This window comes from Megalops cyprinoides, chromosome 24 (assembly GCF_013368585.1).
Source record: "Megalops cyprinoides isolate fMegCyp1 chromosome 24, fMegCyp1.pri, whole genome shotgun sequence".
Classification (NCBI taxonomy): domain Eukaryota; kingdom Metazoa; phylum Chordata; class Actinopteri; order Elopiformes; family Megalopidae; genus Megalops; species Megalops cyprinoides.
In genome coordinates, this window is record NC_050606.1 from 147,501 (window position 1) to 173,312 (window position 25,812).

Below are 25,812 nucleotides of genomic sequence, written 5' to 3' on the forward strand. Positions count from 1 at the left end.
CGGCCTGTAGCCGTGACTCGCCTGGCTGTGAGTCTTTACTAAGCGGCCTGTAGCCGTGACTCGCCTGGCTGTGAGTCTTTACTAAGCGGCCTGTAGCCGTGACTCGCCTGCCTGTGAGTCTTTACTAAGCGGCCTGTAGCCGTGACTCGCCTGCCTGTGAGTCTTTACTAAGCGGCCTGTAGCCGTGACTCGCCTGGCTGTGAGTCTTTACTAAGCGGCCTGTAGCCGTGACTCGCCTGGCTGTGAGTCTTTACTAAGCGGCCTGTAGCCGTGACTCGCCTGCCTGAGTCTTTATGAAGTGAAATGCACACTGGTGGGGACTGAGTGATTGGGAGGGAACTTATTTTGGGGAGGTGCACAGTGGCCGCTTTTGGGAGATATTGGTGAGCCTCCAGTTTCTCCAGCCCTGGCAGATCACCCCATACAGCACTACAGCACTGCATCCATACAGCACTACAGCACTGCATCCATACAGCACTGCATTCATACAGCACTGCATCCATACAGCACTGCAGCACTGCATCCATACAGCACTGCATCCATACAGCACTGCATCCATACAGCACTACAGCACTGCATCCATACAGCACTGCATCCATACAGCACTGCATCCATACAGCACTGCATCCATACAGCACTGCATCCATACAGCACTGCATCCATACAGCACTGCATCTATACAGCACTGCATCCATACAGCACTGCATCCATACAGCACTGCAGCACTGCCTCCATACAGCACTGCATCCATACAGCACTGCAGCACTGCCTCCATACAGCACTGCATCCATACAGCACTGCAGCACTGCATCCATAGAGAACTACAGCACTGCATCCATACAGCACTGCATCCATACAGCACTGCATCCATACAGCACTGCAGCACTGCCTCCATACAGCACTACAGCACTGCATCCATACAGCACTGCAGCACTGCATCCATACAGCACTGCAGCACTGCCTCCATACAGCACTGCAGCACTGCATCTATACAGCACTGCATCCATACAGCACTGCATCTATACAGCACTGCATTCATACAGCACTGCAGCACTGCATCCATACAGCACTGCAGCACTGCATCCATACAGCACTGCAGCACTGCATCCATACAGCACTGCATCCATACAGCACTGCATCCATACAGCACTGCATCCATACAGCACTGCAGCACTACATCCATACAGCACTGCATCCATACAGCACTGCAGCACTGCATCCATACAGCACTGCAGCACTGCATCCATACAGCACTGCATCCATACAGCACTGCATCCATACAGCACTGCAGCACTGCATCCATACAGCACTGCATCCATACAGCACTGCATCCATACAGCACTGCAGCACTGCATCTATACAGCACTGCAGCACTGCATCCATACAGCACTGCATCCATACAGCACTGCAGCACTGCAAAAGCCCTATTTGATGCACAGACAGGGGTTTATGTATCAGATAATTCCCTCATCTTTGATATAGAAATTGCAGTTTTTAGTTCATGTCAAAAATGAATATCAAAGTTACGGTTTGATCTGTGCCATTTGGCAGAAGCGCTGAGATTCACACACAGGCACGGTGCAGAAGTGCTGAGATTCACACACAGGCGCGGCCAGCGGTGCAGAAGCGCTGAGATTCACACACAGGCGCGGCCAGCGGTGCAGAAGTGCTGAGATTCACACACAGGCGCGGCCAGCGGTGCAGAAGCGCTGAGATTCACACACAGGCGCGGTGCAGAAGCACTGAGATTCACACACAGGCACGGCCAGCGGTGCAGAAGTGCTGAGATTCACACACAGGCGCGGCCAGCGGTGCAGAAGCGCTGAGATTCACACACAGGCGCGGTGCAGAAGCACTGAGATTCACACACAGGCGCGGCCAGCGGTGCAGAAGCGCTGAGATTCACACACAGGCACGGCCAGCGGTGCAGAAGCGCTGAGATTCACACACAGGCACGGCCAGCGGTGCAGAAGCGCTGAGATTCACACACAGGCGCGGCCAGCGGTGCAGAAGCGCTGAGATTCACACACAGGCGCGGTGCAGAAGCACTGAGATTCACACACAGGCGCGGCCAGCGGTGCAGAAGCGCTGAGATTCACACACAGGCGCGGCCAGCGGTGCAGAAGCGCTGAGATTCACACACAGGCGCGGCCAGCGGTGCAGAAGCGCTGAGATTCACACACAGGCGCGGCCAGCGGTGCAGAAGCGCTGAGATTCACACACAGGCGCGGCCAGCGGTGCAGAAGCGCTGAGATTCACACACAGGCACGGCCAGCGGTGCAGAAGCGCTGAGATTCACACACAGGCACGGCCAGCGGTGCAGAAGCGCTGAGATTCACACACAGGCGTGGCCAGCGGTGCAGAAGCGCTGAGATTCACACACAGGCGCGGCCAGCGGTGCAGAAGCGCTGAGATTCACACACAGGCGCGGCCAGCGGTGCAGAAGCACTGAGATTCACACACAGGCACGGTGCAGAAGCGCTGAGATTCACACACAGGCACGGTGCAGAAGCGATGAGATTCACACACAGGCACGGTGCAGAAGCGCTGAGATTCACACACAGGCGCGGCCAGCGGTGCAGAAGCGCTGAGATTCACACACAGGCGCGGCCAGCGGTGCAGAAGCGCTGAGATTCACACACAGGCGCGGCCAGCGGTGCAGAAGCACTGAGATTCACACACAGGCACGGTGCAGAAGCGCTGAGATTCACACACAGGCGCGGCCAGCGGTGCAGAAGCGCTGAGATTCACACACAGGCGCGGCCAGCGGTGCAGAAGCGCTGAGATTCACACACAGGCGCGGCCAGCGGTGCAGAAGCGCTGAGATTCACACACAGGCGCGGCCAGCGGTGCAGAAGCGCTGAGATTCACACACAGGCACGGCCAGCGGTGCAGAAGCGCTGAGATTCACACACAGGCGCGGCCAGCGGTGCAGAAGCACTGAGATTCACACACAGGCACGGTGCAGAAGCGCTGAGATTCACACACAGGCACGGTGCAGAAGCGATGAGATTCACACACAGGCACGGTGCAGAAGCGCTGAGATTCACACACAGGCGCGGCCAGCGGTGCAGAAGCGCTGAGATTCACACACAGGCGCGGCCAGCGGTGCAGAAGCGCTGAGATTCACACACAGGCGCGGCCAGCGGTGCAGAAGCACTGAGATTCACACACAGGCACGGTGCAGAAGCGCTGAGATTCACACACAGGCGCGGCCAGCGGTGCAGAAGCGCTGAGATTCACACACAGGCGCGGCCAGCGGTGCAGAAGCGCTGAGATTCACACACAGGCGCGGCCAGCGGTGCAGAAGCGCTGAGATTCACACACAGGCGCGGCCAGCGGTGCAGAAGCGCTGAGATTCACACACAGGCACGGCCAGCGGTGCAGAAGCGCTGAGATTCACACACAGGCACGGTGCAGAAGCGCTGAGATTCACACACAGGCACGGCCAGCGGTGCAGAAGCGCTGAGATTCACACACAGGCGCGGCCAGCGGTTCAGCTCTCCCCGCACTGCAGCCCGTCCCTGCTCTGCCTTTTTCACTTTTTTCTTTTTTCTGTTATGCACTGCATCCATCCCTCCATCTCTCCTCCCAAACTCTCACCTTTCACTCACCTGTGGCTTCCATCCATCACTCCTCCATCCTGAGAAGACGCAGCAGACAACACCGCAGGTACAGTTCAGCCACCTGTCTGTCCCCACACCTGTCTGTCGGTCTGTCTGTCTGTCCCTCTCTCTCTCTCTCTCACACACACACACGCACACACACATACACAGAGGAAGAGGGAAAGGTGATTGATACCTTTTCTTTCTGTCTGTGTCCATTAACTCAGTTCCCAGTATTAGCCCTCTATCCCTCTCTCTCTCTCTCTCTCTCTCTCCCTCTATCCCTCTCTCTCCCTGTGTCTGTCTCTCTCTCTCTCCCTCTCTCTCTCTCTCTCTCTCTCTCTCTCTCTCTCCCTCTCTCTCTCTCTCTCTCTCCCTCTATCCCTCTCTCTCTCTCTCTCTCCCTCTCTCTTTCTGTCTCCCTAAGCTTTATGCATTTGGATCATGAAAGCAAAATAAACCTCCATACACAGAGCACAATAACACAAAAAATGTACAATATTGATTGAACATCCTCCCTCTCTCTCTGTCTTTTGCTTTCTCTCTCCCCCAGGGATGTGGGTGCTGTAGACAGTGTGATACAGGGATGTGGGTGCTGTAGACAGGGATGTGGGTGCTGTAGACAGTGTGATACAGGGATGTGGGTGCTGTAGACAGGGATGTGGATGCTGTAGACAGTGTAATACAGGGATGTGGGTGCTGTAGACAGGGATGTGGATGCTGTAGACAGTGTAATACAGGGATGTGGGTGCTGTAGACAGGGATGTGGGTGCTGTAGACAGTGTGATACAGGGATGTGGGTGCTGTAGACAGGGATGTGGATGCTGTAGACAGTGTAATACAGGGATGTGGGTGCTGTAGACAGGGATGTGGGTGCTGTAGACAGTGTGTTACAGGGATGCTGTAGACAGTGTGATACAGGGATGTGGGTGCTGTAGACAGTGTGATACAGGGATGTGGGTGCTGTAGACAGGGATGTGGGTGCTGTAGACAGTGTGTTACAGGGATGCTGTAGACAGTGTGATACAGGGATGTGGGTGCTGTAGACAGTGTGATACAGGGATGTGGGTGCTGTAGACAGTGTGATACAGGGATGTGGATGCTGTAGACAGGGATGTGGATGCTGTAGACAGTGTGTTACAGGGATGCTGTAGACAGTGTGATACAGGGATGTGGGTGCTGTAGACAGTGTGATACAGGAATGCTGTAGACAGTGTGATACAGGGATGTGGATGCTGTAGACAGTGTGATACAGGAATGCTGTAGACAGTGTGATACAGGGGTGTGGGTGCTGTAGACAGTGTGATACAGGGATGTGGATGCTGTAGACAGGGATGTGGGTGCTGTAGACAGTGTGATACAGGAATGCTGTAGACAGTGTGATACAGGGATGTGGGTGCTGTAGACAGTGTGATACAGGGATGTGGATGCTGTAGACAGTGTGATACAGGGGTGTGGGTGCTGTAGACAGTGTGATACAGGAATGCTGTAGACAGTGTGATACAGGGATGTGGGTGCTGTAGACAGTGTGATACAGGGATGTGGATGCTGTAGACAGTGTGATACAGGGATGTGGGTGCTGTAGACAGTGTGATACAGGAATGCTGTAGACAGTGTGATACAGGGATGTGGGCGCTGTAGACAGTGTGATACAGGGGTGTGGGTGCTCTACAGGGTTATTCTATTATTACAGGTTTTTTCTCCTCTCCTGTTGCGGTGCCTGACCATCCCCTGTCTTTTTTCTGCTGTGCTGTGGTCTGTTCTCTACCCAACTCCCTGAATAATCAACTCCCTGAATAATCGGCTTCCTGAATGATCAGATCCCTCAATAATCTTCTGATTTGGGTTTCCTTCCCTTGATTAGACTGATCGCTGTTGTTGCTCTTTTTTACACTCATGTTTTGTGACAGTCTTATTGTAAAAGTGTGCACCTGCTCCGCTCCCTCCTGACAGACCCGACTGCCATGTCCACCTCATCGGGGGTCGATCACGCTGTTATCGGGGGAGTGGTGGCCGTTATCGTCTTCATCCTGCTCTGTCTCCTCATTGTCCTCGGCAGATACCTGATCAGACACAAAGGTAATGTCTCCGAGAACGGTGTGATTGGCTGAGGGGCTTTGGGAAGTTTTGGGAAGTTTTGGTTTTACCCACAGCACACACCCCACCTGTCGCTGCTGCTCTCCCCTGTGCAGGGACCTACCTGACCCACGAGGCCAAGGGCTCGGACGACGCCCCAGACGCCGACACCGCCATCATCAACGCTGAGGGGGGGCACTCCGGAGCAGAAGACAAGAAGGAATACTTCATCTAGAGGGTGGAGTCGGAGAGGAGCGGCAACCCCCTCATCCTCACACACTTCAGATCTGCACAAAGACGGAGGAAGTGAGGAGCGGAGAGCAAATGAAAGAAAAAGAAAAGCAAAAAGAACTGAAGACAGAAAAAAACAAGAAAACGCTAAATTTACCTGGTAAAAAAAGGCATTACACACGCATACATACAGCCTCACACACACACACACACACACACAACACACACACACACACACGCAGAGCTGAGCTACATCTTGGTTATTGTTTAATCCTAAATCTACACAGCACTATACGGGATCACACCACCACATACGATGCCACATGCAAAAAGCAAAATCCTTTGCATTCACCATGTGGGATTCCACTATAAATATATAAATATATATAAATATATAGCATTGTTTTTACTCAACAGAAATGGTTCAGTGTACTGTAAATACACACTCTTTTTCTCTCTCTCTCTCTCTCTCTCTCTCTCTCTCTCTCTCTCTCGCTCGCTCTCGTATGTTCTGCGGTGTCTGGTACTACAGTATATATTCTAAAGCCTGCCTGTTTTTCTTACATGCGTGGAAATGCTGAGTTGAAAATATCAATATATGGGAAAATGTTGAAATAGAATCTTAACTACTGCAAATATTTGTATGAATTCTGTTTTCTCATATTCTGTTGTTGTGTTGCTGTTAGTGTCGCAGTTAACAGTGTGGGTCTGTCGGTCTGTTCAGGAGGAAGGAGATTTTATTCCTTTCATCATAATGATTATTATTATCAGTAAAAATAATCATTATCATTAGTACTCATCTTTTCTCTGCAATGACGTCACCTCCTGTAGTGCAGTGCCCCAAAACGCACGTGATTCTGGAATTAAAGTGGTGCCGTCCCTCGTCCAGAACACAAGAGACTGAATCCTCTCCTCCACTCCCACCTCCCCCATTCTCCTTCTCTCTTTCACCATCTCTCTCCCACTTCAGTTCAACTCACGTAGCTTTATTGGCATGAACAGTATATACACATATGTACAGAAATTTTAGAAAAGTATGACAACAGTGATATAAACTTTTTAAAGTAAAGGTATGATGCACATCATTTCTCTTATTATTGTCATCCATGTAGCTACTTCTCCATCACTCTCCTTGACTGTGGCTAAATGCTCTGTACTGCGTCTCCCTGTGGCAGTGCGCTCTGTACTGCGTCTCCCTGTGGCAGTGCGCTCTGTACTGCGTCTCTGCGCTCTGTACTGCGTCTCCCTGTGGCAGTGCGCTCTGTACTGCGTCTCCCTGTGGCAGTGCGCTCTGTACTGCATCTCTGTGCTCTGTACTGCGTCTCCCTGTGGCAGTGCGCTCTGTACTGCATCTCTGCGCTCTGTACTGCGTCTCCCTGTGGCAGTGCGCTCTGTACTGCGTCTCTGCGCTCTGTACTGCGTCTCCCTGTGGCAGTGCGCTCTGTACTGCGTCTCTGCGCTCTGTACTGCGTCTCCCTGTGGCAGTGCGCTCTGTACTGCATCTCTGCGCTCTGTACTGCGTCTCCCTGTGGCAGTGCGCTCTGTACTGCGTCTCCCTGTGGCAGTGTGCTCTGTACTGCGTCTCCCTGTGGCAGTGCGCTCTGTACTGTGTCTCCCTGTGGCAGTGCGCTCTGTACTGCGTCTCCCTGTGGCAGTGCGCTCTGTACTGTGTCTCTGCGCTCTGTACTGCGTCTCCCTGTGGCAGTGCGCTCTGTACTGCGTCTCCCTGTGGCAGTGCGCTCTGTACTGTGTCTCCCTGTGGCAGTGCGCTCTGTACTGCGTCTCCCTGTGGCAGTGCGCTCTGTACTGTGTCTCTGCGCTCTGTACTGCGTCTCCCTGTGGCAGTGCGCTCTGTACTGCATCTCTGCGCTCTGTACTGCGTCTCTGCGCTCTGTACTGCGTCTCCCTGTGGCAGTGCGCTCTGTACTGCGTCTCCCTGTGGCAGTGCGCTCTGTACTGCGTCTCTGCGCTCTGTACTGCGTCTCTGCGCTCTGTACTGCGTCTCTGCGCTCTGTACTGCGTCCCCCTGTGCTCTGTACTGCGTTGCTCTTCGATGGTACGCTCTGTACTGCGTTGTCTGCAGTGATGTGTGATTTGATCCCACAGGTGTGGGAGGGTGATTGGAAATGGGTGAGATGGAGCAGGTGTGTCTCAGGTGTGTCTCAGGTGTGTCTCAGGTTGAGGGGCCAGGCTAATATTTTGATCAGGTGTGATGTAAATTCTAGCTGCCACAGTCCAGACGCTGCACTCACACGCCCCCCGCAGGACGGTCTCATCCTTACCCTTCAGATAACATTCAGTGCATAAAGCAGCCAACACAAAAGCTGCTACAGAGACAGTCTGAGAGATACGAGCCGCTGGGACAGTGAAGGGGAGCTCGTTCCGCCCCTCAGCGGGACGCTGTCAGTGCAGGCAGGCGTTCCGGTTGGGAGGGTGGAGTCCCTCAGGGTGACGGACACGTCCTGACAGGCAGATTTGTTTAGGTTTTTAGTTTTAGACTGTGGAGCTGCAGGCAGTGGGCGGATCCGCAGACAGTGGGCGGAGCCACAGGCAGTTGGAGTCAGAGAGAGGAAAGGAGAGAAAGACTGGAGTGTCATCAGTCGGAGGAAAGAGTAGTTCCTGGTGATCTGGTGCAGAGAGATAACAGCAGGGGGCAGCACTGAACCCTGAGGCATTCCTGCTGTCAGCACTGCAGGGACTGAACCTCTCAGCTCACCCGGTCTGAACGGTCAGAGAGCCACTGCCAGAGACGTGCCCTCCAGCCGAGGCAGAGAGGCAGAGAGGCAGGGAGGCTGGGAGGCTGGGAGGCTGAGATGCTGAGAGGCAGGAGTCAGAGAGGCAGAGAGGCAGGGAGGCAGGAGGCAGGAGGCAGGGAGGCAGGAGGCAGACAGGCAGAGAGGCAGACAGGCAGGGAGGCTGAGAGGTTGAGAGGCAGGGAGGCAGGGAGGCTGAGAGGCTGAGAGGCAGACAGGCAGACAGGCTAAAAGGCTGAGATGCTGAGAGGCAGGAGGCTGAGAGGCAGAGAGTCAGAGAGGCTGAGAGGCAGACAGGCAGGGAGGCAGGAGGCAGGAGGCAGGGAGGCAGGAGGCAGACAGGCAGACAGGCTGAGAGGCTGAGAGGCAGACAGGCAGGAGGCAGGGAGGCAGGAGGCAGACAGGCAGACAGGCTGAGAGGCAGACAGGCAGGAGGCAGGGAGGCAGGAGGCAGACAGGCAGACAGGCAGGGAGGCAGGAGGCAGACAGGCAGGAGGCAGACAGGCGGGGAGGCAGGGAGGCAGGAGGCAGAGACGCACCCTCCTGCATACAGGCGGAGCAGGATGAGCGCAGAGGAGAGATGCAGCTCCGGCTGAGAGAAGTGCTTCCATGATCAACAGCAGCTGTCTGACCTGCGCATAGCTGCCTGCCACTGCCACACTCCTTTCTCCCCCTTCAGCCTCTCTCCTCTCTCCTCTCTCCCCCTTCAGCCTCTCTCCTCTCTCCTCTCTCCCCCTTCAGCCTCTCTCCTCTCTCCTCTCTCCCCCTTCAGCCTCTCTCCTCTCTCCTTTCTCCCCCTTCAGCCTCTCTCCTCTCTCCCCCTTCAGCCACACTCCTCTCTCCTCTCTCCCCCTTCAGCCACACCCCTCCTTCTCCTCTCATTCTCTTTCTCTCAAATATACATATCACAGATACACAGAAATGGACATAGATTTAGGTTTACTAGATGGCTGTTTTCATGTGTGGCACATTCAGAGTGTTTCATTCTGTTTGGATGTGTTGTTATTGTGTATCATTCATGCATCCATCACTTACTAGCCACACATATCTGAAATGATCAGGAACTCTCCAGTGTTCAAATGTGACTCAATGGGAGGGAAACATTTGGTAAACTTTCATCTATGTGACGACAAGCTTCCACTCCCTTTGCATTTATCTGCAGCTACCACAGCTCACCACTGGAGGGCAGTATTAGGAGCTATGATTTTTTTGCCTCATTTCTCTTCTCGTGTGTGCAGGAAGTGGGAATGATCAAATTTCTATGTTTTAGCAATGTGTGTTTACAAGTGTTAAAATTTTTAATTATTATGATATTTTTATAGGCGTGAATATTCTTTATCTATTATTTTAAATTAAATTCATTATCATTTCTATTTTAATAGGTGTGCTAAACTAGAAGGCTTAGATTTGTGTGGATTTCATTGTTTACGAGTTTGCCATTTTGACATCATTTGTTGTATATAGTATAGCCTTTACTGTCGCTTCTTACAAACACACATTTTTCACACACATCCACACCACAGGTGCACATGTAGGCAGAGGTGTGTGTTTCAGGGGTGGGAGGTTTACAGTCTGTTGCTGTAGAGTGTGTGTGTGTGTGTGTGTGTGTGTGCGCGCGTGCGTGTGCGAGTGCGAGTGTGTGCGTGTGTTTATGTGTATGTATGTGTGTGAGGGAGAGTTACATCATAATTGATCCAAATGGACACAGCTGGAAATTGTGAAGTTTCTCAAACACTTTCATTTATGTTTTATTTTGAATGACAGGCTGTGTTGGTATTATTATTTTGGATGACAAGTCTTCCCTTTGAATAAAATATTCATATCACATGTAAACTGTACTATTGCTTCTGTTATGTTGTGTCAGCGCTGAAGATTCCAGCAGTACGAGACTCAGAATGAGTATGAGACAGCACTCAATCTGCAGGGCAAACTTCAGCAGAAACTTTCTCATTTCGGGTTTTATTCACAGTGTTTCTTTTTTTGCTACAATATCAATACAGTTCTTTACTTCAAATAAACATGCATTTGGGCTAACATATTTGATGTTAATCATTTGTGTCAACATATAACCAAAAATTGTTTAACACATACACCTACCTGCCACACCTCAGGTATCTCTCTCTCTCTCTCTCTCTCTCTATGACTATATACTCTCATTACATTTTACTTACATGGAAAAATAATCATATCATTCAGTTTAATGATTATTGTTCACTGTGTGCATCAGCATATGTGAAAAACATGGTTTCAAAAAATACACATAAAACAAACATTGTGCTAGGTTCACTGCTAGATCAGGTATTACAGTGTTTGCTTGGCAAAGTCCTGTACTGAAAGTGATACAGACAGCGTGCTTCAGATTACAGCTGGTTTGAAACGAAAACGTCGGTTCTTTCTTAATAAAATAATAAAGTTAAAATCTAACGCCGGTTCCAAGGATGTGCTGTGTCTATTGCGTTGTAAAAATTGAACAAAAATAATGTGGGGAAAAAATCTGAACTCTATAGTATCAAGCGAATACATCTGCAGATTTCGACATTTTTGTTAACTTGAACCAACTGGACCTCTACAAGAATGCATGTTCACACTGCATTAACAATTTAAAAGGAGAACGCTAAATTAATGATCGATTGAATCATGAATTATCTTGAAACGACCATAAGTTCAAATTTAAAAATAAATGTAGTACACATTTAGATACATACAGTATTTTAAAGGAACTGAAAATGTACTTACTAAATACCATTCAAAGGCCTACAGAGGGCGCCTGACACCAACGAACACAAAGACCCCTCTGACCGCTGTCCTGTGATCGTGTTCTGTGTTTGTGAAAACCAAGCTGTTAAAGTGTAGGCTGTGAGGAATGAAGCCCGCTGTTCAGCGACACACATGCGGCTTCACGGACCACGCAATTCCGACAAAGCTGTCTGACCATCGTTTACTGTGTGTGTGTGTGTGTGCGTGTGTGTGTGTGTGCGTGTGTGCGTGTGTGTGCGCGTGCACCCGCCGCGCATGCGTGCGCGCTGCTGCTGCTGTTACTGCAGTCACTGGCGGTTGTGTCATTGTAATTGTGTGGCTCTGTTTCTTCTGAACAACCTTCCGTGTCATCAGAATGCTCCACAGTCACCGTAATATCCACATTTCACACCGAGGCGCACGCCATCGGCGCGGAGACTGAGGGCAAGGCACACACCCACCCAAACAGTGAAGCACAAGCGCGCTGACACATGCACACTCAGCCGTGCGCAAAACAACGCGCACACGAAACGCTGCTGCTCTTCTGCGCCTTACATTCGTACGCAAAGGAACAAAGGACGAAGGAGGCGAACACACACGTACTCTGCCTCTCTGCAATACCACATGTTGCCGCTAGCGAAAAAGGGCGCTCTTCTTCCGAAAAAAAATACAAAACTGAGATTTAGAGAGGGGGGTATCGTGCGCGTGCACGCGCGCGTGCGGAGGGGCGGGGACGCGCCTGCGGAGGGGGGAGGATTCTTCTGCGAGGAATTCGCTTTTTAATGAGAAAACGGAGCGCCGCGGCACGCTGACGAGACGGAGACAGCAGAGAAAAGAAGGGCTAGATCCAAAGCACAAAACGCGCAAAGGAGCGAAATCTGACGCCTGGGAAATAAAAGGATTACAAACACCCGTAACTGAGAAATAAACTACTGAACGGGATTGGATGGTGTCTCCACAGAGAAGTCATCTAACGCTAACGGACCGTATCGCGGGGAGGAATTTCAATGCGCTCGGATAAACCATGCACAGTCTGTGGCTTCTAACTTTGGCGATTAGTTTTCACAAAGGTAAGAGACAGTTTGATTACATTTCGGCATTGAAATAGCGGCATTTTGCGGTTTAGCTGAGTGTCCGCTGTACCGTGGGAAGCGTTTGTCTTTGTTTAAACCGGAATGAAAGTTTTTTCGGGTCTCTGTTTTCAGCAATTCAGCAACAGTAAAATGTGCATGGCTGCGTGTAGCGTTTCACCAGACTTAGTGAGGGTTTTACATGGTGTGTGTGTGTGTGTGTGTGCGTGTGTGTGTGTAATGGTCTTTAGTGGGTTTCCTGTGGGTTTATTTCAAGTTTAAGGTTGGGAATGTTGGAAGTGTTCATTAAAAATCTACGCAGCTGTTCAGTAACAGTGGAACCAACGTAATATTACAATCCTTCATTTTTATTTAGCTGCAACCGCTTATGGAGTTATGGCTGCAATCAGCGTGTGCAAAGCTAAGGAACAAGATTGCGGGCGACAACTGAAATCATCATACTCTTCATATATGACCTTTATGTTCCATATATGGGATTTATGTTAATATATTTAATACACAGCATTCATTTTGTCGCAAGTACGTGTGGGTGGGTCATTTGTGATACGCATCAAGGTTTGCTCTCTTCATAATCGCGGCAGCTGAACATATTCTATATAATGATAGAAGAAACGCGTGGGTGTGATTTATGTTCATGTAAGTGTTATGTTTTGCCTTCATCGCTGATACTGTAATTCTGCCAGAGAGACAGTGATTGGACACAATGTGCGCCCATGGAAAAATAAGGGTGCAGAAACGGTGAAATGAAGACAGGAGATACTAAACTCCGGTAAGATCGATACCGGGAGTGATGTAGGAGTCTATTGGCCGGTACTGCGCGTGCCAGTGCTTCTCCATCTCTTAGCATGCAGGTAGAGTCTCGCGCCGACCTGTCTGCGCCCGTGCCCGCGAGTGTCCGCACATATATCACAGTGGCAGAAACATGATGCGCCTTATGTGGCTCTTACGTGTTATTGGACAGAAGTTGAAACATTGCAGTATCGGGAGTGTGAACAGAACAGAGAGCAAAGCTGTCAATGGCGAATTGTCGGCTGCACAGCAGAGACGCTGGTCGCAGCCTCTGTAGCGCTGCTGTGATGCTGAGTTCCGCGAGCCAGGGCGACCTGTTTGATTACCCACTTCCCCCGCGCTCGTGCCTGCGCCTTTGCTCTGGGCTCGAGACTGGTGCGTGCCCATCATCGGTTGCTGAGGAGATGTGTCTCCCGCGCGCAGCGTGTACCTGCCGCTGTACCTGTCTGAGCCGGGCTGTGTCTGCGCACCAGTGCCTCGCACAGGGGCGGTCTCTGTCACACGCATTCACAAACCTGCTGCTCTAGATGACCCTAATCAACACCTTCCTCAAAACAATGAATCACTTGTTGATTTCGTGATGATGTCACATTTGGTGAATCTGTAGTGTATTTAATCCCCAGTGTTATCTTTTGGTTTATTTGACAAAAATGAAACACATTTCCACTGAATTAAGAGTTCAGCCTTCCAGGGGAGCAGTCTGCTGTCACAATGAGACAAGACAGAAGCTGATAGAAGCAGACAGATGAGAGAGAAAGAGCTTCCTTTTGGTTGAGTCAAACAGAGGGAAGTTGCAGCACAAGGAGGAAAGAGGGTAGAATTAAAAGGAATAAAAGATTTACAGTCTATCTGTTCTGTGACTTTATGATTGTCTGCAAGACAGTCTGTCCTGTGACTGTGTGTGTTTGCATGTGTGTGTGACTGTGTGTGTGTGTGTGTAGGATGCCTGTAGCTGGTTGAGCTGTGTTTTGCTGTGCCTTTGTTTTGGTCTGCTCGTGGTCCTCTTTTTCTTCTTGATGACCTGTGCCGTGATGTTTGAGTGTGTTTGACTGACAGCTTTTAATCATCGTGTCATCTAGGAAAGATGATGATAAACTTGAATGGGAGTAACCCACCCACTCACCTGAAACCAGGAGCTTTGGGCTTTGGTTTACTGACCCCTCAGGCAAGTTGAAAATGTTGTGAGAGATTCTTGTGGAGACCATCTCCCTACTGTGTTAGACTGTGTGGTAACCATTTTCCGTTTCTTCATAAACACAGGTCCGTCTGAATAATCACAGGTAGGAGGCTAATCCAGCAGTCATGGCGGTTTGTCATCTGAGCTCAAACATTATTCTGTAAACACAGGGGTTACATTTGGGTGTCACTAGTTAGCTAATGTTACAGGAACAGTAGTAAGTGGTAAAAACTCTTCGCCTTCCTTAATGCTAACCCTTTTTCACTAGCTAACTAACTGTTGGCCAATTTGTTTGTGCTGTATGAGCAAAAAACATCAGCAGGGGCACGGTGTGGGGGCAGGGTGTGGGGGCAGGGTGCGGCACGGTGTGGGGGCAGGGTGCGGCACAGTGTGGGGGCAGGGTGCGGGGGCAGGATGTGGGGGGCACGGTGTGGGAGGCAGGGTGCAGCACGGTGTGGGGGCAGGGTGCGGCACGGTGTGGGGGCAGGGTGCGGGGGCAGGATGTGGGGGGCACGGTGTGGGGGCAGGGTGCGGCAGGGTGCGGGGGCAGGGTGTGGGGGGCATGGTGTGGGGGGCAGGGTGCGGCACGGTGTGGGGGCAGGGTGCGGGGGCAGGGTGTGGGGGGCATGGTGTGGGAGGCAGGGTGCAGCACGGTGTGGGGGCAGGGTGCGGGGGCACGGTGTGGGGGCAGGGTGCAGGGGCAGGGTGCAGGAGCAGGGTGTGGGGGCACGGTGTGGGGGCAGGGTGCGGGGGCAGGGTGTGGGGGGCACGGTGTGGGGGCAGGGTGTGGGGGGCATGGTGTGGGGGGCAGGGTGCGGCACGGTGTGGGGGCAGGGTGCGGGGGCAGGGTGTGGGGGGCATGGTGTGGGGGGCAGGGTGCGGCACGGTGTGGGGGCAGGGTGCGGGGGCACGGTGTGGGGGCAGGGTGTGGGGGCAGGGTGCGGGAGCAGGGTGTGGGTGCGGGGGGCAGGGTGTGGCATGGTGTGGGGGCAGCGTGCGGGGGCAGGGTGCGGCACGGTGTGGGGGCAGGGTGCGGCACGGTGTGGGGGCAGGGTGTGGGGGGCATGGTGTGGGGGGCAGGGTGTGGGGGGCATGGTGTGGGGGCAGGGTGCGGGGGCAGGGTGTGGGGGCTGTCATGCTTGGTAAATCATGACCTGTGTGTTTGTCCTTTCAGAGGAGGGTGGTCCTGAATATCCACAGCGGGGCTGATGTGTGGGGCCATCAGAAAGGCATCAGAGCCAGATAGTGCACACTGCCTCACATGCAAAGGTCTGCTCTCACAACTCTATTTGAGGACAGGATTCACACCAGCTGCTACTCACAGCTTGTCTCTTCTTTTCATAAACGTGTGTCTCTTCTGTATCTCACCTGCTGATTGTAAACTCTGCATATTTAACATCTGCACATGTTGCAAACCAAGAATTCATTGTGGTTTAAAAAGTAAGCAGCCTTTTTGAACATTTCTTTCTGTTTCTGTTTTGCATTGTTAGCTTGGCCTAATGTATGTTGTTATCAGCCAATATCTTTTTATAAACACAAAAAAATAAAAACATCAATCAGTAAAAAAATAGAACATAGTAAAATGCAGAAATTCTCTGAATCATCCTCAGCACAGTAAATGTGTGCATCAGTAATGAGGTACAGAAGTGTGGAGGTGAAACACAGGGGGGGGAATGTGCTGTACTCTTCTCCCCATTCCATTTCTGAAGGAAATATTTATTCTTACTTGCATATTTCTACTGAGAACTTCTTGCCAAAGCAGCATAATTCAACTTAATAGATATTTGGAGTTAAAAACCAAGGGGAACCTTTTTTTGATTATTAAACTTTTCTGCAACACCTAAAAAAAGGTTTGGAAAGGTTTTGGACAGAAGTTCCTTTTCCTTTCTCCTTTTTTCCTTAACTGTTGTGGGTTTTGAAAACACGTGAAAAAGCAAAGATGTACATTGCTTTAAGCTTTAATGGTTAATGGAAATGTCGATCTCATGAAAACGGACACGTATGTGATCATAATAGAAGTGTTATAGCGATGCATTCCCTACATACATGTAAGTCAGACTTTGAATTTTATGCTGATTTGATTAGTGGTTTTGATATGCAGAACTGCTGTTTTTGTAAGAATAAATTACAGTTCAAAACACATTGTCATGAAAGTTTAAATGCTGAATGATTATTTTTTTCCATCCAAGCTTCCAAAGCTTGTTAAAGGGTGGTCTGCTGTCAATAACAGAGCCTTTCTCAGCAGCGCAGCACTGTACGGAAGAACACGTTTTACATTTAGCTGCATGTGACTGCAGAGGCACAAAAATAACTTCATTCAGTTCATTGCTGTTACATGATGTCATTCTGTGGAATAATGTTAGGCATATCTGTTTGATTATATCAATACATTGTTGCTATTGTAGAATGTTTAACATAATGCACTTTTAAAGGCTGTTTAAAGCAGTCCGTACATCCACAGGGGAAGGACGCAGTACAGCTGTTGGCTTTATACAAAGATGTTCTAGTGCTGTCTGACTTATGTAAGTAGACAAAATTCTTTAGCTAGATACAAGCCTGCTAAATAAAGATAGGCCTACTGAAGAAGTTTAAAGCGTCTAACTAGCAACCATTTTACGTTTGTAAGCAACAAGGGCTGGTTTAGCAGTTGCTCGTGTAAAGTTTTTTTTCTCCACATGAGCAGGCTGGCAGCAGTACTGTTAGATTAGCTTGCTAAAATATGCTAGTTTTCTGATTGCTCCCTTGCTAGAGAAAGGTTTGGCTGTGGATGAAATGCGAGTGAGTTAGTGTTGGCTAACTGGCTGGCTAAGGAAGAAATGTCATCATCCTTTGCACAGAACATCTTATCTTCTAGCAACAAAATCATGTTCTGCAACTCGGGTGTGAGTACGAGTAGCGAACGGTTACATTCTGTTAGGTGCTAACTAATTTGGCAAAATGTACTTTATGGTCATTTTCATACAGAAAAACCTACGTTTATCAATTATTTTGTGGAAAGAACTTACTTCCTTAAATAAATGCAGTTTCTTCTGCAGTCTTTTGAATGCAGTCAGACCTCTTCTGCTGTGGCCTGCAGTGAAGCTGCATGCTGACAGAGCTTGCATTAACCTGCTGTGTGCCTGAAGAAACCTAAAATTGTAGTTTTAGTAAAAACATCAAGTAAGCTATTTTTGTTTTGTTGCTTATAAATTCTTTGTTTTTAAAATTGTGAATGGTGTTGATTTACATGAAATCATATGAAGAGGTAAAAATACTTGTTACTGTTAGGTAACATATTTCATCCTCCATTACCAATAGCTGATGGGTAATCTCCTGCAGCCATCAGCTCACGGATGGTCAGAAATGTGTGTCATTCACATGTGCCTTGTGATCTAATAGAAAAATGGAAGTAATTTTCAGTCTGGAGCTGCATTGGCCTGGATTGTGATGGAACATGGATTTGTACTGTCTGGAAATTCCTGCAGACATTGAGACAGCCATGCATGACATTTGAAGCAGACGCCGTGCAGCATCAGAATGAAGGCAGTGTGAGGCAGTGCAGCTTGTTGCAGCTCTGTGCATCTGGCTGGCTAAGCCAGAGGTGAAGATAGCATATGATGAAAATTAAGGGCTGGGCGATACAGCTGTCGCGATATACCGAATAGCTATTTTTAGCGCAATAACAGCTATCCCCAGTATGTAGCGTTAGGTTTCTTCCCTTATTGTTTTCCCTTTAGTCATACGTGACGCAAGAGCACACCTCCAACGTTCAGTGAAATGCTTCCAGGGCAGAAAAACATCACTTGTATCTATATGTTGGTTAACATACCTATTAGCTTTGAAAAACACATAGCATATGTTTTCACCCTTTATCTTTGTAGCCATGTGTTTCTATCTATCACATGGAAGCAGAATAGCGCTGTTGGTGTGATATCAACATTGAATAGATACGCGTGGCGTTTTTTCCCCTGGAAGCATTTCACATGGCCTCGGAAAACTGGAGGTGTGCTCCCGCATCAGGTATGACTAAAGGGAAAACAATACGGGAAGAAACCTAACGCCACATACCGGGGATAACTGTTGTTGTGCTAAAAATAGCTATTCGATATACTGAGATGGCTATATCACCCAGCCCTAGTTGCAATATGCATTTTTCCCAGTAAAATGTACTGAAATTTTGTGTTTGTGAAAGCAAACATTTAGTGCCCTGTGTCTTGAGTCACTGTGGCTGTTTACTGTGAGACCGGGGCCTTGGGGGTTCCTCTAAGACCCAAGGGAAATTTTCATTATAAACTGATTGAAGATTTAAAGTTTCATTTTAAATTTACATGATGATGCATGAAAGACATATGCAGGTTCATAGCATCAGTTTTTTAAATTTCAGTTTGCATGATACTGGCATCATTGTCTTTTATTTCATTCTTTTGGATGACTGCACTTTTTGCAAACTGCACTTTTTGAAAATGTAATGTCTTCAGATCAATTTTTACTTGTTGAAAGGATTATATTTTGTGTATATTATTAATGTTAATATGGAAACGGGTGGTCTTTCTAAAAAGTGTATGAACAACTTTCCTCACCTAGACCTATATTGACAGTTGATCTGGTATCCAAACTTGAGGACCTACGGATGGTTCAAACATTAATTATTTCTTAGGAGACACCCCCAGCATTGTGACACATTAATGTACCCCTTGTACAGCTTTAATTTTACTGGATCTGAAGCTGGAAATCTTTGCACAGCAGCTGCACCACCAGGTCAGATCAGTCCCAGCTAAAGCCGCACACCTCAAGCTGTCTGCGTTTCAGACCACACTGACAGCACAGCCTTGGTGATAATGGTAGGGTAGAAACAAGCTTAATAAAATATGGTAGTAGTATGGTAATAAAATAGGTAATAGAGATTGTGGTGAGGGGGGCAGAGAGAGGGTGTTGGGGGGGGCAGAGAGAGGGTGTTGGGGGGGTCAGAGAGAGGGTGTTGGGGGGGTCAGAGGGTGAGGGTGGTGGGGTGATCACAGAGGAGCAGGCACTGGAAGTGCAGAGGAGGTGGGGTGATCACAGAGGAGTCAGTGCAGAGGAGGTGGGGTGATCACAGAGGAGTCAGTGCAGAGGAGGTGGGGTGATCACAGAGGAGCAGGCACTGGAAGTGTAGAGGAATTGCACTTTAAAGCAGAGCCAGAGTAGCTGCAGAGGCAGAGCTGATTGCTGGTGCTGTGCTGAGGTCAGTGCTGATCACCCCAGGGGCAGCGCCAGCAAACTGCTAATGTGCATGGTTAGCAAAACATGAAAGTTTTAACTAAGCCAGTGATCCGCAGTGCCTCAGTATACTTACAGAAAGGTGCAGGTGTAATATGCCACCAGGTTAGTTTCATTGCAAGCTCTTTCTGACTTCAGAGTACAGCTCAGCTGCTTTATATAGCCAGCTAGCTAGCTAATTATTACATTGCTAGGCAGCTAGCTATCTGGGTATTACAGCTGGCTAACAAGTTCAGTATCAGTATCTTAGAAGCTGACTTTCAGTGAGAAATGTTTAATTGCCTTGGATTCACATACAGCTGGAGTCTGGGCTCACAGACACACCAGCTAATGCAGTTTCCAGCCATGGTCTGCCTGCTTTGCAGTGCAATACATTACTGCAGCTGTGCATTAACAACATATCAGACTAGCATTATGCACCTGAAAAATAACATCTTCTTTAGGGTTAGGGTTAGCGGTAAGGGGCTAGGGATAGAGTTAGCGGTTAGGGTTAGGGTTAGGGATAGAGTTAGCGTTTAGGGTTAGGGGCTAGGGATAGAGTTAGCGGTTAGGGTTAGGGTTAGGGATAGAGTTAGCGGTTAGGGTTAAGGGTTAGGGATAGAGTTAGCGTTTAGGGTTAGGGGCTAGGGATAGAGTTAGCGGTTAGGGTTAGGGTTAGGGATAGAGTTAGCGGCTAGGGTTAGGGGTTAGGGATAGAGTTAGCGGTTAGGGTTAGGGGTTAGGGATAGAGTTAGCGGTTAGGGTTAGGGATAGAGTTAGCGGTTAGGGTTAAGGGTTAGGGATAGAGTTAGCGGTTAGGGTTAGGGGTTAGGGCAGAATGCCTGTCTGTGTCAGTGTGCACTGTGTGTGCAGTGTGCACCCATGACTTGTGTCACAGGTGCATTGTGTGAAAGTGAGTCCTTGAGGCAGCAACTCCAACCAAAGGCTGACTGTGTTGTTTTAGTCAACAGATACTCAACACATTATACTTTGATTGGCAAGCAACTCTTATGACACCTATAGTATAAACTGATTGCTGCTGCGCTGTGAATGGTGCTGCGCTGTGATTGGGTGAGTGATTCAGTGTGTAATGCTTCATTGCTGTTGTTCAGTGAGACCATGACGTGTGTATAAGTGTTGAATTTCCCCACTGACACAGGAAGCTAAGCACTCATATTTTATCTGATTGTGACTGATTGTTTGCCAATAGCTTCAGTTTTGTATTTACATTTGTACAAAAATTCCAATATTGACATCAGCATTGCTTTTAATTGAGACTTTTGAATTTAAATGTTGGGAGTAATTTTTTTTTTAGCTGGCTACAATGTAATCAGGGCTTTTGCGGAAGGACCAAGCCAGATCAAGCTATTTGGCTGTAAGTAATAGGTTAAGTGCTCCATCTTTACTTCTTCACTTCTTTAATGACGTTTTCACATGGTCCACTGAGGCCCACACTGCCTGAAATGCAGAGGAATGCAGTGGGTGACATTACATCAGGCTTAAAGTTCTCTGCAGTTCCAGGAACTTCTGTCATTATTATATGTTTATATGACCCTCGTTGGCTGTAGCAATTTAAAATGAAATGCATACATAATTGGACAAAAATGTCACTCTGAATATTACATGCAATAATGTCAGTGTGTTTGTAACCACTTTAAACAGAGAGGAAAACAAACGTGTGGGCTAGAGACGGAAGTGTAAATGTCTGTGTCAGCTTAGTTAGTAGAGAACATAATGCAAGTGTGTCATTAGAGGAGTGTGTAAATGCAGGTGTGTCATTAGAGGAGTGTGTAAATGCAGGTGTGTCATTAGGAGAATGTGGATTGCAGGTGTGTCATTAGAGGAGTGTGTAAATGCAGGTGTGTCATTAGAGGAGTGTGTAAATGCAGGTGTGTCACTAGGAGAATATGGATTGCAGGTGTGTCATTAGAGGAGTGTGTAAATGCAGGTGTGTCATTAGAGGAGTGTGTAAATGCAGGTGTGTCACTAGGAGAATATGGATTGCAGGTGTGTCATTAGAGGAGTGTGTAAATGCAGGTGTGTCATTAGAGGAGTGTGTAAATGCAGGTGTGTCATTAGGAGAATGTGTAAATGCAGGTGTGTCATTAGGTGAGTGTGTAAATGCAGGTGTGTCATTAGGAGAATGTGTAAATGCAGGTGTGTCATTAGGTGAGTGTGTAAATGCAGGTGTGTCATTAGGTGAGTGTGTAAATGCAGGTGTGCAGTTGGTGAGTTTGGATCCCTTGACTGCGACTCCTTTATCCTCCACCCCTCTCCTTCTCCTTTCCCCATTTTCTCTGTCTTCTTCCTACTCCCCCTCTCTCCCCCCAGTCTGTCACATTCCTTCCTCTCTCCCTCTCTCTCCCTCTCTCGCTCACATTATAAACTCATATTTTCCTCTTTATTTCTCTTCTTTCTCTTTCAACTTTCAGTTTCTCCTCCTCTTCCTTTTTCGTCACTTTCTCCCCCCCCCACCCCTCTCCAATCACTTCCAGATGTTCTCTCCCAGCAGAACAGAAGTGTGTGTGTGTGTGTCTGCCCTGCACTGCCTGTGTGTGTGTGTCTGCCCTGCACTGTCTGTGTGTGTGTGTATCTGCCCTGCACTGTCTGTGTGTGTGTGTCTGCCCTGCACTGTCTGTGTGTGTGTGTGTGTCTGCCCTGCATGTCTGTGTGTGTGTATCTGCCCTGCACTGCCTGTGTGTGTGTGTATCTGCCCTGCACTGCCTGTGTGTGTGTGTATCTGCCCTGCACTGCCTGTGTGTGTGTGTGTGTCTGCCCTGCATGTCTGTGTGTGTGTATCTGCCCTGCACTGTCTGTGTGTGTGTGTCTGCCCTGCACTGTCTGTGTGTGTGTCTGCCCTGCACTGTCTGTGTGTATCTGCCCTGCACTGTCTGTGTGTGTGTATCTGCCCTGCACTGTCTGTGTGTGTGTATCTGCCCTGCACTGTCTGTGTGTGTGTGTGTGTGTGGGTTTGTGTGTTTGTGTGTGTGTGTGTGTGTGTGTGTATGTTTGGGGGGGGGGGGCATTAATGTAGCAACAGACCAAGTAAGCAAGGAGAACTTACAGGAACATGTAGAAGTATGATCTGTGGGAGTATCACAGTGGAGTGAGCAGCGGACTGGCAGGCTGTAGAGGATGTGAGACACTCAGTGATGCAGATGTGGGGAAAGGAGGTTACATCACACTAACATTCCCTTTATAATGCCCTGATATTCATGTCATAAGCATTGTATGACCTGTCACAATCTGTCATAAAGAGTTACAAGAAATCTTGACAGTTGTCATGACAAGGTTATGGCACATATGATTCCCTGAGTCATGATACATATTGCTATGTATTAGGGCACAAGTGTTATGACACTTATTACCCTATGTTCTGAAAACACCGTGACATGTGACACCCGTGCCATACTGCTATTCACACGGTGTTAAAGGTTCACAAATGTCATGGCGCTAGAAGACGGTGTCAGACGGTGTCAGACGGTCCATATGAGCAATTCAAACACGGTGATATAAAAGACACTGAGGATGGGTCAATGTAACATAACAATACAGCCCACGTCAAAGTCACAGAAGACAGATGTGTTTTTAAAGACGCTGACATTAGTGATATTCACATCTTCACCTCTTAATGTTCAACCTAAGAAATTTATGTCTGAATTTAAAATAGACATTTTATCCTGATAGTTAACCAAATACTGTTTTTTCATTTTACAATGTGTACCTCTTTCTTTTTTCTAAGCTGTGCAGGAAGTGCAGCAGAAAGGGTGAAAAGGCTTGTGCCATCAGTGCTTTTACACTGATCAGAGGTTAAATCTTTCTTTTTTCTGTTTTAGTGTCATAAATAAAATTTCCCAGAGCAAGCTGAGCATATTACTTTGGTGTCTTTTCTGCATTCCCTAAATTAAGATAAAAAATAACAAGATGAAGTTTAAACATTTATCATCAATCATTTGACCAGCTAAATTAGCTAGCTATGCTGCCAGTTCAGGGCCAATAGCTGGGAGAGGGTGCACAGCCAACCGCAGTGTGGATGTGTGGTTGGGAGCCGCAGTGTGGATGTGTGGTTGGGAGCCGCTGTGTGGATGTGTGGTTGGGAGCCGCAGTGTGGATGTGTGGTTGGGAGCCGCAGTGTGGATGTGCGGTTGGGAGCCGCAGTGTGGATGTGTGGTTGGGAGCCGCAGTGTGGATGTGCGGTTGGGAGCAGCCAACCGCAGTGTGGATGTGTGGTTGGGAGCCGCTGTGTGGATGTGCGGTTGGGAGCCGCAGTGTGGATGTGTGGTTGGGAGCCGCAGTGTGGATGTGCGGTTGGGAGCCGCAGTGTGGATGTGTGGTTGGGAGCCGCAGTGTGGATGTGCGGTTGGGAGCCGCAGTGTGGATGTGCGGTTGGGAGCAGCCAACCGCAGTGTGGATGTGTGGTTGGGAGCCGCTGTGTGGATGTGCGGTTGGGAGCCGCAGTGTGGATGTGCGGTTGGGAGCCGCAGTGTGGATGTGCGGTTGGGAGCCGCAGTGTGGATGTGCGGTTGGGAGCAGCCAACCGCAGTGTGGATGTGTGGTTGGGAGCCGCAGTGTGGATGTGCGGTTGGGAGCCGCAGTGTGGATGTGCGGTTGGGAGCCGCAGTGTGGATGTGCGGTTGGGAGCCGCAGTGTGGATGTGCGGTTGGGAGCAGCCAACCGCAGTGTGGATGTGTGGTTGGGAGCCGCTGTGTGGATGTGCGGTTGGGAGCCGCAGTGTGGATGTGTGGTTGGGAGCCGCAGTGTGGATGTGTGGTTGGGAGCCGCAGTGTGGATGTGTGGTTGGGAGCCGCAGTGTGGATGTGCGGTTGGGAACCACAGTGTGGATGTGAGCAGCCAGCCCCCCCCCCTTCTTGCCCTCTGCACTCAGATGCATCTGCCTTTTTGTCTTGTGTGTTTCTTCCTTGATTGATCAGTTTTAGGTCTCTCTCTACACACACACACACACACACACACACACACACACACACTCCCTCGCTCCCTCTAGCAGAACACTCCCCTTCGCCCACACTGCTAGCTGTCTATACTGTTACTTGATTACTTTAAAAAGAAAAAGGTTTACATTGGAAAAATAAAATCTTTCTTTAACTGTCATTGTGAGATTCTTTTTTTCTTCAGACAGTAGGAGGTAAAGAATATCATATCAGGGTTTTTAAACTTTATAAATCCATCATGACACCTCAGTTGTATGTCATTTTATTAAAATGGGAAGCGTTACTCTAAGTTGTCATGACAACTGTATGTTAACATTGTCAGTTTTTTTGTGCCACTGATGTACAACTTAGGGTAAAGGTGTTATGACACAATGATTTTATGTCCTTTTGATTATGTGATTGTATTATACGTTAAGGGAATTTCAAGTCGTCAGTCATCAGTGTGAGACAGTCCCACCTGGCGTGTCATCAGTGTGAGGCACTCCCACCTGGCATGTCATCAGTGTGAGACAGTCCTGTAGTGTTCTGAATGGGTGTCATGACTGTCAGCAGAGATGCTGTATGTATGGCAGACAGTCAGCTTAGTCTGTCCCACATTCTGATCTGTTTTTTTTTTTTTGCTCATTATAAACATCCTTACGGAGGGTTTAAAACAGAACCTCTGCAGTCAGCAGCTGGATATCTGCTGATAATAGAATGTCTGTGGCCTCACTGTGTATTACAGGCATTGGTGCAGGAGGGCTGTCAGTCTGAATGATCTTCTCACACACTGTATTGGGGAAGCCTATCGTCTGTCTGCCAATGACAATTCATATCAGTTGCCAGGTTACCAGGCAATAACTATTACTTGGCAAATGCAACAAATAATAGCTGCTGGGCATGAGGTCGGAGTGCAGTGAGGAGGGGAGTGGCAGGGAGAGAGGGAGGGGATGGGGGGGGGGGCAGACAGCTGATATCGGGCCTCCTCCTTCTTTTCCCGCTCTCTTTGTGTTCATCTTTTTGTCTGTTGGGCTTTTCTCCCCAAGTATCCTTCCTTTACAGTTACCATGGTGACCACATGCTCCCTCTCCCCCTCCCACCCCTGCTCTTCCATCCCTCTCACACACTGGTTTCTGTGTTACCATGGTGATAGCGCTCTCTCCCTCCCTGCTACCTGTTCGTGTCTCTTTGTGTTTCACCCTGTCTGTCCTG

General features: G+C 49.0%; 2 protein-coding genes across 3 annotated transcripts in view; both read left to right on the plus strand.

The window, feature by feature from the left end:
• Positions 1-6,072, plus strand: part of cadm3 (cell adhesion molecule 3) — a 35,604-nt gene extending 29,532 nt beyond the window's left edge. The window contains exons 9-10 of the mRNA XM_036519160.1: positions 5,559-5,684; positions 5,798-6,072. Of these exons, the coding sequence (XP_036375053.1) occupies positions 5,559-5,684; positions 5,798-5,916 (245 nt within the window). The 3' untranslated portion in view covers positions 5,917-6,072. The remainder of the gene's footprint in view (positions 1-5,558; positions 5,685-5,797) is intronic.
• Positions 6,073-12,194: 6,122 nt separating this feature from the next.
• Positions 12,195-25,812, plus strand: part of kirrel1b (kirre like nephrin family adhesion molecule 1b) — a 44,151-nt gene continuing 30,533 nt past the window's right edge. For both annotated transcript variants that reach the window (XM_036518998.1, XM_036518999.1), the window contains exon 1: positions 12,195-12,471. In XM_036518998.1, coding sequence (XP_036374891.1) covers positions 12,426-12,471 — 46 coding nt within the window. In that variant the 5' untranslated portion in view covers positions 12,195-12,425. The remainder of the gene's footprint in view (positions 12,472-25,812) is intronic.